We start from the raw sequence: 17,579 nt of genomic DNA on the forward strand, positions 1-17,579 counted from the left end.
TATGTCTGGAATTTGTAGTTAACTTATGGCAACAAGAAAATTTTGGTTGAATATTATTAGTATCTGTTGCCTCCTGTCAAGATATAATGGAGGAGAGGCACTGTCTCTCCTCCAGAATAAGTTTTCTCCAAAAGATTCTTACCCATCAATCCAAGTACTGATAGCTCTACCCTTATATTTCCTTATTTTATTTTTGTAGAGTTTCCTGTGACCTCCAATTTGGTCCTGTAGTTTGGCTCTGGTATATCAATTACAGCACTTCCACTAACTTTTAATTGAGTATGATCTCTTGCCTGTTTCATGAGGCAAGAGGCCACAGAATACTGGACATATAATCAGAAATATCTAGGTTCAAATACTAATTCCAATATTTACTGGCTATATTACATTAAACAAATGACTTTAACTCTCTCAGCCTTATTTTTTTATCTGTAAAATGGGAATGATGATACTACCTACCTCACAGGACTGTTACAAGGTTTACATTAGATTATAAAGCATATGTAAATTGCTTTACAAATCTTAAAGATGTGTGAGTGTATGTAGATTAGCTATCACTATTATTTATTCATGGTGTCTAGGTTTTGATATTGCCACTCAAGAGTTTACTCTTTAAAAATTCACACTTGCTTCTTAGACTTTGGTTGAGCTAGCTTTGCTAATTATCTTACCTGGACTACTTTTTCTTCCTCTGAGTCTGTATTTCTTCCCCCTTGATCACCTCTACCTATCAAGCAGGCCCAAAGACACCCCACAAAGGTACTAGCACTCACAACCTCACACCCATGAGCTAAAACAAAAATCGTCTTGGAGGAAACCTGCATAAGACAGTTTAAATATATATATATGTGCATGTGTGTGTACATATGTATGTATGCATTGCTCTGGTTTAAGGCTACAAACAATAATAATACCCTAACCCTTTGATAAAAAAATACAAAGTTGTTTCCCTGATATTATATTTTCTAATCTTATATATCAATAGTGAGGTGTGTTATATGGCACAAGACAGAACATTTCTTTCTAGCATTTTGTAATCCCCATCCTAACTATGCTTAGCATCTTTTAAAGGTTTTACTGCTAGTCACATACTCTCTAAACAAAATTCAGAATTCTGGCAATATAAATGTTCTCTTTTCCTACAATTTAATTACTGAGACTTTAAAAAAAACACTATATTTGCCTTTGTATATTCCTTTTGAGACTACACTTCTCTCAAGAGAGGGCTCTCTGGTTTCAGCCTCACCACTAAGTACAGATTCTGAATTTGATAATGATTTGTGTTTCATAGGGAAATTATGCATTCACCAGGGTCATGGGGGTATACTTTCAAAAGCCCCTAATGTATCAAAAAGTTTAAAAATGATTGTTTAAACTTTGAAAACTTTGATTATTGTGATAAAAACATATCATTAAAGGAAATAATTCTGGAATAAATTATTAATAACACTGCTATGGGGTTGGTATGGTTCAGAAATATTTTTTAAATGAACAAATTTTTCTGCGTTGCCAATATCCAATACTAGAATTTAATGACAAATTAAAGTAGCAAGTCCCTAGACTACAAATTTGGGAGAGGAGGAATTCCTTGATTTATAACTGGAAGTACAGCATGGCCCCTGAGGGATAAGTGGTTGAGTGGAGGAAGAAGCAATGAAAACGATAAGGGGACAGATAGTATGAGGTGGTACCACTAGGATAGCCAGTAGAGCAAGGACAACTGGATCACAGAGTAGACTTAGATAGAAGGTAAAAGAGAGAGTACAACTAGATTAAAAGATAATTATAACAATTTGGTTATTTTAACACCCATGAATTATACATTTTAATAGAAACTTTTAGCGTACTTGATCAACTCTAATCAATTTCACCTTTCTCGCCTCTTTTGTTTTTGTTGTTAGTTTGGTTTTGTTTTTTTTTGGGGGGGGGGGGGTTAATCTATTTCTGTGCTTTTGTCATGCAGTAAACTCCCAGTACAGAATATTCCTTCTATTAATGCAGATAAGTAACTGTTCTATAATATATAGTCTTAGAAAGTTGCCTAGGTCAATGACAGGGTAAGTGACTTGCTCAGGGTCATGCAGGCAACATACATCAGAGGTGGGAATAGAAATTAGATCTTCCTGATTAACAAGTCAACTCTCCTATCTAAGCAACCTTGTTCCTTCCAGTTTTAAAACATCTTTGAGATGTTTCATGAAACACTCTCAAAATTAAAATGTCACTCAAGAAATTAGTGTGATAAATCAATTGTTTGATTATCAACTAAATATCAGTAACGCAATTCTTCTACATAAGCATATACTGTTATTCGAGTGAAGCTCTCTAGTTTAAACTGTATGTTATCTAGAAAGGTAGGATAAATAAACTCTAACACACTCATATAGTGCTACCAAGAAAGGATTGTTCTTTATTTGATGACAGAAAAAAATGTCAACAAGTTAAAACATCCATAATTAAAACTTTTTTCTACTAAGGAAAAATAGAAAGAAAATATAAAAAACTGAAATCATAGAAAATGTTATGTCAACTTTCCCTTAGACCTTTATGCCAACCAAAGAATTTTATTTGATAGGTCATAAGATAAAGCAACTTCTTCACCAGAAAAAAATAGAAGTGAGAATTATGAAAGAGTTCACACCAGTGGCCTCACAGATAAAAGGCTTAAGGTTTTATCTTTGATTGCCTTCAATTTTATTGATTCTTCTCCTACAACTGTCATGGAAAGCTCTGAAAAACTGAAATTCTGTACAAACTCTCTGACCTGTCTTACTAATAAAACACATCTGCATTTCTGAGTACCAAAGTTTAATCTTACAAAATGTCACAGAACATATGAATCCCATGAAAGATGAGATTTTATTTTACCATAAGAAATGAGGATGATAAAAAAAAAACAGAAAAATATGGGAAAAAATTGAACTAACACAATGATTCAAGCAATCAATCATCAAGTATTTATTAGGTACCTGCTATGTTTTGGACACTGTGCTAGGTGCTAGAAATACAAGGATAAAAATAATTATCTCTACTTTTGACGGCAAAATAAAATATGGCAAACTATATTAAGGACACAGGAAAGCAGAGGTTCTCAACCACTGTTATAAAAACTATTGTCTTTGGATTTGTCCTTCAGCTTTGTCTAATCAGAGGTTCGCAAATTTATTTGGCCTACTGTCCCCTTTTAAAAAAAATTACTCAGTGCCCTCCTGGAAATCTACTTTCTTTAACCCTTTAACATTGTCTTAAAAAATTCATGTCATTTCAAAAAGATATAAAATATGTTTTAAATGACATCTTAAATTTAATAATTTATTGTAAATTTGTTGGGGTTTTTCCTGCATTCAAATTTTGATGATTCAATACTGAATCATGCAACTGTATAGTATTGTATGTAAACAACTCATTACACACACATATTCCTGCTGATGCAAGCTGGACTTCCCAACAATGTGTGACATGCATACCTGCTAACACTTGCTTATGAAGACCCATTGGTAGTGTTGACCACTGATTGGTTATAACTTGCATTTTGTGTATTTATTTGGAAATTAATGTAATGACTAAGACTTTAACGCTGTTACACAATAGATGAAACATGTAGGAATAGTTTTTCAAAATTTTCTTGTCTCTTTTCCTTATGCGTCCACCACCTCCTTATTTTTATTCAATGCCCCCCAAGTGCACTTGAGGATACTAGCTTCCCCCTCCCCTCCCCCCCATCATTCCAGCACCCCCAGGGGGTGGTATGGATGGTTACCTTAACCTGTTTTAAATCAAACAGACTTCATTAACATTTGTGAAAGTATTTTGTGACTTCCCCTTCTTTCCTACAATTTAGCAGGGAATGTTCTCATCCAGATAACAAATTCTGCCAGCTGAATGTCAAATATTCCCCCAGAAGGCCCTTGTTTTCCCTTTTCTGATTCTCTCTTTCTCACTTGTTACTTGTCTATCTTAAATTGCAAGGAATGCTGCTAATTGGCAATCTAAGCATGCCTGAAAAGGCTTTTTAAAAGCTGTACTCTAGGAAGTTGAATTTATGATTAGTGAGTAATCTTCCTTAGATGTTAAAAAAAAAATTCATTTATGCCATTCAAATTATCCAGGCTTCTGTCAGCACATCCAGTTGGTGAGTGATACTCTATGAGTTTTCCAAGAACCAAAACTAAGAAATTCCCCACTGCCCTCAAAGAAGACTTCTATAATAAACAGCATGTACACATACATGGACATACAAAATAAAAACACAAAGTGATGAGGGCCAGAAATAGGGTGGTAGCATTTTAAGTATCAAGAAAGGGTAAGATGTGAAAGGTGCTACAGAGATAGAATCAAGACCTGGCAAGAAGAGAAAGAAATTAAATTTGACTCCAAGGTTGCAAATATGGGTAATTAGGAGAAGAGTGATATCATTAACAGAAATAGGAACATTCAATAAGTGGGCTGGGTTTGGGGAAAAATACAGTGAGTTCAATTTTTGGACATTTCGAATTGAGATGTCTATGGAATAACCAGCTTACAACAGGCAAACAGTGAAGCAGGAAACAAATGCAGGAGACAGAGTACAGCTGGATATATAGATCTAAGAATCAAGTCCCTAAAGTGATAATTAAATTCACAAGAACTGATGAAATCACTAAAAATAAAGTATGCTGCTTTGTTCCTAACTTCAAGCATTCTTGTGTTGGCTACAGAATACTATTATTTGTTTCCTGCTGTCTGAGAGTTATAAATCAATGTAAACACGAATACATGAAAATGTAGCAATAAAAGTTGTACTGAACAGGACTGGCACAAAAAGAAGATAATGCCAAGAGTCACTGAAATAAGTAATTAGTTTGATTTGGCAAGTATCTGCCCCCGCGGCCTTTTTACTTAATTACTTTCCTAACTGTGCTTCTCTGATATAGAATGTTACATTCATTAAGCATAACTAAAAGATAATTAAGCTGGACATATCTTAAAGAAGTTGTCAAAATCAAAGCTGTAAAGTCCCCAGTGGGTTACTGAATAACTTAGATGTTATTTAGATTAGCTTTAAATAAGTGTAAAGTATGTGCTTTGGGAGCTTGGTATATTTAAAATCCGCATAACAATCCATTTTTTCTTCAAAAAATATAGCATACTAACTTAAAATTATGTTATTTACAAAATTTTAATTCACACACTACAACTACATTGAATTCATACTGCTATGTTGTCAGCCTTACAGAGAAGTTCATAAAATACTAAATTTGCACACTGCCACAACAAAGATGTCCTGACTACATAAATTTGATATATCTGAGGAATCTGAATATCTTATATTACAACTCATTTCTGTCAGAAGATAAGAGATACTATCAAACCCAATGAAATATGCCACTGAATTCATAAAATGGCTTTCAAGATCTGGATAAGGATGATACAAACGTAAAGCTACTAGAAAAGTTCTAGAGGCAGACAAAGGAAGCTAACTATGGAAATGTTTAGGATTTTAACACACATTTAATAGCCCAAACAAGCACAATAACAGCAATGTCAAATAAAACTTTGCAAATGTATACATGCAGTCAACATATGGGGCATGCTACAAATTTACCTGAATTATATGTATAAAAGCCTTTATCTGGAAAACAAATATTAAAATGAAGTGATGTCAGGAAAAATACATGAAATCTCCACATGCAACAGGGATGTTGAGAAACTAGTTTCAGTTTAGTAATTGAGAATGTAGTTTATTATATTCATTTTTAAACACAGCAAAACCTCACTAATTAAAAAAAAAAACTACAGTAAGATGTGCCACCTACATTAAAGAGTTCAAGATATATGTAAGGAAATTGCATTGCTTTCAGATAATTAAAGTAGATTAAATATTTTAAGTTAATAATAATATCAGTATTAACATACATTAAGATGTTATATAATATAAGCTCTGACATGAATCGAGAAATGGAAGAAATTCTTTGTTCCCCAAATCCTTTGAGAAAGTAATTGACTTCAAACTTTGCTCTATTTTGTGTAGCTTTAAGCTTTGATATTTTCCAATATAACATATCACTTACACAGTTATTCAATAAGAAGCACGTACATCATATAAAATTTATTATGAATTATAAATCAATGGGGCACAATTTAATGAGGTTTTACTACATAAAAATAGCAATGAAGTAGTTTAAATAAAGTAAAATATTAGTTACCTAACTGAATACCACTGGTATTTATAGACTGCCTAATTGTAAATTAGGCACATAGAGTAGTGAATTACGTTTCATGCCACAAGGATATTAAAATAGCATATTATACAGTGTGGCTTCAGAGAATTAAACACAATTCTAGAAGTATCCAGCTTAGCCAACAGCTTTCATAAGACAGTATAATCACAAACCCAAATGATAAAGGAATTCACATAGTACTTCCTCTTTTAAGAATTCATTATTTAACTAAACCTTAAATTAACAAATTCAAATTTTGAAAAGAATCTGTAAATTTTATTTGTAAGTATGAGTGATATTTTAATTTTTATTTGGATGATTCAGAAATAACTTCCTCAGCATTTTCTCATATATACAAATCAATTATAAATCAATTAGGGTTGTAACTGTAAGTAGTAGCAAAAAGAAGTTGTTTCTACTTTTTTCTATCAAAGGTAATTAGTGGGAAATCATATTTCTAAGGAAAAATAGCACACATTAGGATAATTAGCACAGATAAACAATTTTTAAATTACTTTGAAATTTTATCTAGGATTTATCATCATTTATAAATAGCTTATTATTGCATCTAATATAAAAATGTCATTGTATTTGGTCAATTATGATTTTCAGTACAAGTATCTGATCAACTTTGAGAGTCAGAATCAAGTATTAACCCAACTTGATTTGGTCCCAAATTGAGGACAGGGATGAGACTGAACCTGGGATTTCATTTAGTATATGAAACTCCCAGGTGAGGAAACTCTCTTTACCAATACAGGTTCTCACCTTCTCTGAAACTTAAACTGCTAGAGAATTGCACAGGACATCAAGAAGTTAAGTGACTTGTTCAGGGCTCACAATACCATTTATATATCAGAGGGGATTCCAAGTTATGATTTGAAATGACTGTTTCATGGTAGATTTTATGAATTTAAATTTTTTTACACAAAATAACTTGCACATAGTAGGATATCTTCCATGAGCAAAACATAATGCCTATTACAAATATAGGTTAACTTTATTAAACAATATGGCATTTTATATATCAAAATAATGAATATTTAGTGGCTTTTAATAAAAGTACTTCTCAATATTTCAACAGAGTAAAATTGCCTTTAAACATCCCTGTATCATGTTAAATGCCTTTCTGTTAAAGGATTTAATAACTGCTCCATGTATAATAAATATATTGTTTATATTTGTAGCTTGATAAGCAACATAAAAAAGTATGCCAATGTAACATGCCCAAAATTCAGATCAAAGAATGGTATAAAATGAAAATGACTTACCTGTTGACTGCATTTCTTCAAAAATAAATATTAATAACAAGCCACCACTTTCATAATATTGTTCTCATGCATCATAGAATATCTACATGTAACAGACCACATAATGCTACCTAATAATAAAACTACAATGTTTATAAAATATTTTTCAAAGAACACTTTAGAGACATTTACAAATGTTCAAAGTACAGCATAAAAAAATGTTCTTTTGTACCTGTTTCACATCTTGAAGAAACTGGGTTAAATGGGCTGAACGTATTTCTACATAGCTACTGTGCCTATTTCTACTCAAAGGTGCTACCTGAAAAAACTGGCCAAATATAAACTCTGTTACATAGGCCCATAAATAGCTTTTGAAAGCTACCTTTCTTATTAAATAAATTCCATGTATACATAGTCCCAAAGGTTCTTCTACATTACCCATTTTTGAAATATCATTGAGACTACTCTATCAAAACTATTTCCACTGAATAATGTTGTCCACAGGGAAATAATTCGAAATAAACTGTTTATTTACCCAACAATATTTATAGAGCATCTATCTTCTGCTAGCTCAAAGCCAGAATAACTAGGATGAGGTAACTGGATTTTTGCAAATGGACACTGAAATTCAGAAAGTGTTGCTAGAGCCTATAGTCCTTCAGTGGGAATAAAATAACTGAACTGAGCAACTAACTATATAAACAATAATAATTAGACAAAATAGCAAGACATGAGATGATGTGTTTCCACCATTTCCTTCTTCATATTCTACTAGCTTTACCCTAGTCAAGTTCCTAAGCATCCTCCTTAACATCAGCCTTGCATGTCCCTGAGTGGATGACCCTGAGAATTCCTAGTGTGTCCCATGATCTTCATCCCACGTTAAAGTAGAAGCTTCCCATGGTCTCCCCTACCCTCCCACCTCCTACAAGGGACCCTGTATCACAAAGTTCAAGATCTTTAACTTTACTACTTCCTCATTTTCCATTTTCACACAATCACAGTGTCAAATTAAATTACTGAGAGTACAAATTCACCTAGTCTGTCCTCCTTTATTCCACTTTCCTCTATACAAGTCAATCTCTCTATATGCACTCTTGATCCCATCTTCCCCAGAAGAATGCTGTACATTATTATTCATTAACTGAGGGTCTACCATGTGTCAGGCACTTTGTTAAATGCTTTACAAATATCCTATTTGATCCTCACAAAAATTCTTAGAGGTATCTCAAATGAAGCATGTTCAAAACAACTCATTATCTATGTCTAAAACCTACCCATCTTCATAACTTTCTGATTATTGTCAAGGGCACCATCATCCTTCCAGTCATGCAGCTTTGCAACCTGGGTGTCATTTTAGTTTCATCCTCTCTTATTCCACAAATCCAGTCACCAAATCTTGTCACTTTTATTTTGACAAAATCTCACATATATGTTTTCTCTCTACTCATCTAATCATTGCCTTAGTTCAGGCCCTCATCACCTCTTCTCAGAAATATTGTGAAAGCCCTCTATTTGGTCTACTGCCTCAAATCTCTCCCCACTCTAAGCCATCCTCCACTCTGCTGCCAAAACTATTTTACTCAAAGTGTAAGTCTAACCACCTCCCAACACACACACACACACACACACACACACACACACACACACACACACACACACACAACCCTCTAGTGGCTCTCTGTTACTTCTAAAATAAAAACATTAACTCCTTTGTCTAGCATTTCCATTTCTGTGAAGCCTGGCTCTTTTTCAGTTTTATTACAGCCTTTCCTTATTATGCATCTTCCATTTTTCCTCCCCTCAGTTTAAAGGTATGCTCAGGTCTCCCCTATCTTAACGACAAATAAAATATTTCTTACTGCTTTAGACACTCCTTCAAACTATTATCCTATCCTTTTCTTCCTTCTTTACTTGCTACCAAGGCTGGAGAAAGAGTAATCTACACATAATGCCACAGACAAATCAGTGAACCTGGACAGAACTTAAGTGTGAATCCCCTCTCTCTCATTTATTACCAGTTTGACATTGGGTAAGTAGCTTTTCCTCATGAAGAGGTGACAATACATGACCTATAAGGTCTCTTGAGCTTCACATCTAGGGTCCTAACTCCTCTTTTTCATCAATCCTTCACTGCTCCACCCCTCATAATCTAGCTTCCTTTCCAACTAGTGTACTGAAATAGATCTTTCTCTCCATGGCCACTAATGTCTTCCTTACCACTCCTTCCACAGATCAACTTTTCCAGTCTCATTGTCCTTGAACTGTCTGTGGCATGTGATAACTATAAAGTATATCCTCATTCTAGAAACCATTTCCTCACTTATTTTTTGATACTAACTTTTCATGGCTTTCCTCCTTTCCTTTTCTTACTATTCATTCTGTCTCTGTGGCTAGTTCTTCATATTCTTCTCATCCCCTACTAAAGGTGTCCATCCAAGTTGTTTCCTTGAGCTCTCTTTTCTCTCAATATACACGCTTCCTTGAGGACCCGTCCACTCTCAAAACTTCAATTATCAACTCTATCCAAATGAATATGAAAGATATGCTCCCTAAAAATCCAGTACCCAAATGGTACGTTGGTACCTCACACTCAACATGTCCAAAATTTAATTCTTCATCTTTCCCTTTATTTCTCTTGATGTTTGCACCATTCTTCAAGTTAACAAAGTTTCATAACTTTGGGATCATCTTTGACTCTTACATCTCTCATGCCCCACAAGTCTAATCAACTCCCAACTTCCACAGTAACCATTTTGGACTTAAGTCCTGATCTTTCTTCCCCTAGACTAACTGAGCTTCTGCCTCCAGTCTTTCCTTTACAGATTCATCCTAATCACTACTGCCTTATCTTCCTTACATAAGGTTCTTAACCTGTAAGCACCTTAAAATGAACCAAAAAAACCTTCAGGGGTTCCCCACTGCTTACCAAATAAATTTTAAATTCCTGATCAAGATCACTCAAGGTTCTTCACAATCTGGTTCTAATATATCTTTCCAGCTTCATCACACACTCCAAATTCCAACCACATAGGACTACTCTCTGAAAAAATATAAGTTTAGGATTTATATACTGCCTCTCTAAAAGTGGATTTATTTTTGAGGAAGGATTTAAGACAAAAAATGCCATAAGGCATCCTTTAAAACTAAAAGCAAAATTTCTCATCCATTCACTGTTTTTTCTACTGCTATACTGAACTACCAACTCCTAACCCTAAGTGGCAAAATAAATGAAATTGAACTCATAACTACTTATCTGAAATGTTCTAGAAAAAATAAACTTTAAGAAAAGAAGAGCAGAAGAATGAATTTTAAATAGGGCAGATTTTATAAATATTTGCTTTTATGCTATACATCCTTTTAGATTATAACATTCATGTGGTTGAGGACCATGCCTTATTTGATCATTTTATCACTTCTAGTGCCTTGCCAATGCTCTGCATATAATAGATGTTTAATAAATAACCAGTGAATTATTTTTATTATATTTAGAATTTAAAATTCAGAAATTATATTTTGAAAATCACAAAAAAGTTATTTTCTAGCAGAAAAAGTAGCTGAACAGCAATTTTCTAAGAAAAAAATGATTGCTTAAAATGGATAGAAACAATTAATGCTATTGACATTCATTCAGTATCATTGAATACTAGCACTATTAGGCAAATTCAATAGTACTAAACATTTGCTGAGAAATGATAAATGTACATAGAGATGCTCTTTAATATTACTCCAATCAACAGCCTGTTTGGTGCTAAGTTAAATTAATAGTTTTCTGTATTTTCTAAGGGCTCTTTATCACAGTGTAGAGTTTATAAACTTATATAAGTTTACAATTTGCTTATTACCAAAAAAAAATCCTCAGAATTAACATAGGGGTAAAGGTTAAGAGAGACAATGTTTTGCATTCTTCATGATCTATAGCTTCTGAAAGAGCAACTATGAGAACTGGAGAGGACTAAATAACAATATAGATGCCACCAAAAGAAATCTCTTAGACCACTGATGTTTAACTACTAAACCATATATAATGTGGTCTGGGGACCACATATTCACTCAGAAAACTATGTTTATCATTTTCTACATTATATTGCATTTTTATTTTTTAAATATTTCCCAACTGCATTTTAATTTAGTTCAGACCGACGTGGGAGTATCACCACTGTGTGTGTGACTCTGTCTTAGACTAACACCATTAAAAATGAAAGGTAAGAAAAGTTCTTCCATTTAAGAATGTCTAAACCATCTTATGTTTCCATGTGTCTACACATGGAACTGAACCAACAGGATCATTTCTCTGTTTCCAAGGTGATAATGTTCCTGCTTACTTTCCTTTGAAGACTTTATGGTTGTGAAGTTAGAAGGTTGTGGAATATATGGAAGGTTCCATATATACTGAAAGAAGTGAAGAGGTCCTAAAGATGGCTAATACTTCCAACTAATACTGAGTAATATATAAATATGTAATAAATCAGAGATTAGCCCAGTTAGTTTGATGCTAAGAAAGGGATTAAATGAGGATAGCAATGACTTAAATATTATTTTAATAGTAAAAAGTAAATGAAAAATTAAAAATGTTCAAAACAATTAACTTGCATTATAAAAAGCAAATGTTTTGTTAAAATATGTTAAACTATTATAAATATTTACATTTTAAAAGTTAAAAAGTACAAGAAATTCTCAACACAAGCGCCATATTTTCAAGGAGATGGTATGTTTAACAATATCTTGAACATATAACATACTTAACAAATGTTCAGTGAATTAAATTTCATAAATGATCCTAATTAATGAATCAGAAAACTGAATAATACACTAAAGAAACTTCAACATTTGAAAAACTAACACCACTTCAAGAATGAGATATTTTAATAATTTCAAAGCAAAATTCTGATCTTGATGACATATTTTTTAAAAATGTTATTAGCAAGCTCTCCCAGAAAATTTTCAGTGATCTTTCTCACATTTGTCATCAGCATTACAATTATGATATCTTCTGTCATCAGTGGACATTCATATCTTGAAAAAATGCAAAAGTAGGACACAGAAAACCTCCACGTTCGTTACAACTTTAACTTGTCCACAATCTAACTGTTTATGCCCTGAGTACATGTTTATTAACATAATTCTGTTATATGAAGCATTCCTTTCTTTGTCACTTGGAAAAGGCAACTCCCTATTACACATTCTTACTTTTAATAATGGCTTTTGGACAACGCATTCAAAGATTATAAATGTTAGCAAGATGGCTTCCTATCTCACAAAGAAGAAGCTTTTATAATGAAGTTAATCAGAAGACCAATGAACCTTTTTAAAATGAATTTCAAAAATGCTTATAAATTATATGTGTAAAAATCAATTTGAATTCTTTTTTAAAAAATTAAATACAGAAATAATGCAAAAAAGGTAGTTATCATTAATGTCATTTACTCATCTTAATACCCATGTTTGTATAATCTCTAAAGCCAGAGTTTTAGCTTTCATGTAGGAAAACAGAGTTTATATCTTTAGATGATTTAATCTTGGATTAACAGAACTATATATTAATTAATTAACATGATTAATTAATTACTACATATAATAATGCTTAATTTTCTGTAAGAAGTACTTATTGGGTACTCACTGATGACTTTTTTCCTTATATACAATCAACCAATTTCTTATTTCACATAGATAAATTTTTGAGGATGTTATTTCATAATCTATAGGATACATGCATATGTGATTGCCTCCAATACAGAGTGTAGCCCTTAAGAAATGGTCTTCCTGACATTCATGAGTATTGTATAAATAACCATAATTGATCTTTCTAACTTATTAGCCCTACTACCCATTTCTAAGCCCTTAACTATACCCACAACAGCCTACTAGTTTATAAATTTCAGAGATGCCACAAGAGAACTTTTAACAATTACTCATAAGATTTAAATTTCTGTCCTGAAGAGAACTATAGTAAGTGAATACAGGATTCAAGGGTCAAACTATAGCTCCAAAATACAGGTTCAGAAGTGTCATTATGCTAATTTGAAGACCCAAAATGAAGACTTATTGAACAATATGATTTGGAGATATTTTGCTGATGAAATTAAAGTGCCAGGAAGCTACCACCTAAAAATAATCAAAATAAAATAAATGGTAATTTCAAATATTGAAAAACATCATAAGGGCATGTTGTAATGGGAAATGTAAACAGGAGGCAGAATTGTCTTTGGTGACTCTAGAAAGAGACAATCTGGGGAGTAGGAAATTGTCAGTGTTCATTCAGCACCGTGAAAGAAAAAAAAAGACAGAGATACTGAGTTTGATGGATGAGAATATTCTGAAAGGAGTATTCTATTCATGGAAAAGGATTAATTTTGTAGGCTCCACTATGGAAGAATCTTATGAAACTCTTCTCAGAACTATAAGTTTCATCTACTCTCATTCCATTTTCATCAAGCATTGTTTTAAGTCATAATTTATCCTCCTCATTTTATCTTATCCACTTACAGGGAAGTATCTCCTGGAAATTAAAAATAATGGTTATCTTGCCAACTATATCTCCCACTGTAAAAATAATAAATGGGCATTATGGTTTATAAATAAATCAGTCTATTATGAGTTTGAGTCAAATTTTCCAGAAATTTCAAAATCAAGTCTCTGAACCCATGTAGTTAGCTGAGAACATATTGTAACAACTCCACTAGGATGTGGTAGACCCCAATTAAGCCCTGTCTGAAATAATCAACCTATTACATGGTAACAACAGTCTCATTAAGTCTTGTTAATGTCAGAGTTAAGAGGAATTCCTGTTTCTAAATGACTTCAGAAGAAGTTTTTGTCTTAAATAAGTGGTTGAATTGTTTATTATGGATAAAACAACTTTCTCTGAACTGGAAATAATCTTTGAAAAATACCAGTATAGCTACAGTCACTGTTCAAGGGTTATAACCAGGTAACAAAGTAAAAATAATAAATATTTCTATAAAAGAAACCCAAAATTAAGGAAATTAGCACATACCTAACTGGATAATTAGTTTTTGCAAACAAAATATCACTGTATAGTTTAATTATTGTACATAAGACTTTAAATACTAAAGTTAAAAATATATCAAATGTGTTTCATTTGGAACTATAGATTAAAAATAATCCAACAACCATAAAAAGCATTCTGTGAATTTTATATACACAAATGTAATTTTATACAATTCAAAACAGTCTTTAGTAGCCATGAAGACAATCTTAGAAATCAATAAAATAACCAGAAAATATTTGGCATCTTACAACTTTTTAAAAGTGAACAGTCAGAAATATGAAGTAACATATGCCAGATAAGAAGTACTGAAACCTACTTTGCAACCTTCTTGTTGGACTCTCCCCATGAGGCTGTCGTCGTGGCAAATATGGAGATGGGTGGGGAAGCGGCAATGAGGAGACATCATGTGTCTGAAGTTTATACCAATGAGGCTCATCATCTAATAATGCTGTCTCTAATTCAATTAGGATCTACGGAAATAATAGGCACAATGGTTGTTACAAAAGAAAGCAGAAATAGTAAACAAATTCTCTTACATGGTCACACATCTTTAAAAATAATTTTTAATTTACTATAGTAATTGAAGGATAAAAATTTTTAAAGAGAATTTCATATATAAAGAGAGGGACAATTAAGTTGGGGAAAAATCTAAAGAGCTTTATCAGCTCTAAGTAACTAAGACCTTGAGTTTTTATCTAGCTTACTGAAAAAGTTTACAGGACCTTAGCTGTTAAGTAGCGGTGTGAGAATTTTTTGGCCAATTGTAATCAATTAACAATTACAATGAACGAAAGTTTATATAAGAAAATGATAAATTAAAAAAAAACAGAAACAGAAAAAAAGGGAAATAAATTTCTTTGCTTTCCAGAGAAAGCCAGGGGGGATGAACCAATTTGCTTCACACTGATGATTACTGTTCATTACTTTGTTTTTAATTATTCATTGGAATTTCCTTTCCCTTTGGAGGCACCTAGAAAGGTCTGAAAGGTGTTATGAAATGACTCCTAGAGTGGAGGGAGTCATTGAAAGTACACTCTCAATTCTGTAATATCTATCGAGAAAGTAGCATCTTCACTTAGAGAAATATTGGGAATAAACAAAATGCTTCTTTTTAGAGCCAGAAAAAATCAATTATTCATTCATTCATACATTTAGTGAACATTTATTGAGGGTTTTATACATACAAGGAGCTGAGAAAAATACAAAAATAAATAAGACCTGATCTCTATTCTACAAAGTTTGCAATATAATAGGTGACAAAAAAACCTATACATGTAAACTTTTAAGAAACACTTAACTCTTGCATAATAAGCTGGCTAAATTCTTAAAATAGAAAAATACTATAGAGATTTTCATGGATAGGTCATTAGAAATTTTCCTACCACGAAGTATGACTCTACTTTATGGTTACATCAGTGGATTCCTCTCAGATGTGGCTTGGAATACTGAAAAGAATTAAGAGTTTCTACATAATATCTGAAGCACCAAAATAGGTCTTGACTAGGTAATAGAACTATGACAAAAGTACCATAGAAGCTACTAAAATTAATTCTAGTTAATATAATTCTATTTAATTAAATTAATTGATGTGAAAACATCAAGATATTCTTTAGGTGTGCATATTATTGCTTTCAGACTCATCTAACACTATAACAGAAACAAATGTCATTACTGTTGCCCTTAGAATATTGAAGAATGTGAAATGGATCTCTCATCTTTGCCCTTTTTACCTGGGTCTCCCTTACCCCACTCCATGCATCCCTGCTGACCTATGCTCCAAAGAATCCATAGCTTTTCTCAGAACACAGTTCAGGAGTCACCTACTGGAGACATATCCTGATTCTCCTAGTTATTCCTTCTCTCCAGAAATGTTTTGTGTTACTTTGCATATATTTGTTGGCTCACAGGTATTCTCTCATTTAAGCAACTCAACAGTGGGGTCTGTTTTGACTTTGTCTTTGTAACCTTAGTTCTTGGCACAGCATCTTTTTGTATCAAGTGCTTAATAAGTTTTTATTTAATTGAATTGGCCAAGATATATAAAGCAATAAAGAAAGCACACAATACTCCCATTTTTACATTCCAAACATTTTTACTTCTCCCTAAATCTTGCTCAACTAATCACCTTAAGGTGATAACTGATTTCCCATGCTATTTCAACAAGTAATCACTTTACCATTAGTATATTCTGAAATCTCTGTTGTTTCATACAGCTTAGTGATTCTATATCATTATAGAGTTTTTGTTTGGTTTTATTTCAAGAATCCTTTTAAATGACTTTGCAAAATCAGAGCATGCAAAACACCCCATGAAGCAAAAGTGATGCTAACACAGTAAAAAATAAAATAAAATTTTTAAAAATGAAATAACATGACATAAAATGGGATTTAAATCCAAACCAACATCAACACTTTAATTTTTATACCAATTTACGAAGAAAATCAAAAATATAGTATTTAACCCTAATATTTTAATGGCTTTGATGACAAAGTACAAAAGGTAGGGGGGAAATCCTAATAGACATTTTTTCATCATAAAACAAATTTACTTTTGTTCAGTTACTTTTAAAAGTTTTTGAATTCTTTTATTGACCTTTTATAATTAATACTATTCAACAAATTATTAACAATTTAAGCTTTTAAATAATCCCACATACCTCTCCTAAAAATTCACTTTCTTCCTCTCTAACTCGAGCTTGATCCCAAAGAGTAATCTCCAACATCCGTTCTCGAAATTCTCTCCGATGAACTGGAGAGTAAATGAATGTTTGATTCCATTTAGGTTCCAATGTTTTCTTTACTGTTTTGGTTCTTCTTTTATTTTTATCACTACAAAGGATAATCAAAAAGGCGTTAGCTTTTACAAATGCTTAAATTGAACTACATATCTAATGTAAAGTTTATGATTGCCTGTAAGTTGAGGCAACTGTCATCTAAACTTTTAGCATAACTGAATTAACCAATATTTAAAGAATTCTAAATGAGTAGTATCTACTTAAAACCATCAGCAAGCATTATATGTAATGAAGATAAGCTAGATGCATTTCCAATAAGATCAGGGGTGAAACAAAGATGGCCATTATTACCACTATTATTCAATATGGTATTAGAAATGCTA

The 17,579-nt window shown here is 32.4% G+C and overlaps 1 protein-coding gene across 12 annotated transcripts in view; it reads right to left on the reverse strand.

The window, feature by feature from the left end:
• Window positions 1–17,579, reverse strand: part of RIMS2 (regulating synaptic membrane exocytosis 2) — an 842,692-nt gene that overhangs the window by 368,449 nt on the left and 456,664 nt on the right. For all 12 annotated transcript variants that reach the window (XM_072603307.1, XM_072603309.1, XM_072603321.1 and 9 more), the window contains 2 exons: window positions 17,119–17,290; window positions 14,779–14,932 (listed from right to left, as the gene is read on the reverse strand). In XM_072603307.1, coding sequence (XP_072459408.1) covers window positions 14,779–14,932; window positions 17,119–17,290 — 326 coding nt within the window. The remainder of the gene's footprint in view (window positions 1–14,778; window positions 14,933–17,118; window positions 17,291–17,579) is intronic.

Source organism: Notamacropus eugenii, chromosome 4 (assembly GCF_028372415.1).
Source record: "Notamacropus eugenii isolate mMacEug1 chromosome 4, mMacEug1.pri_v2, whole genome shotgun sequence".
NCBI lineage: Eukaryota > Metazoa > Chordata > Mammalia > Diprotodontia > Macropodidae > Notamacropus > Notamacropus eugenii.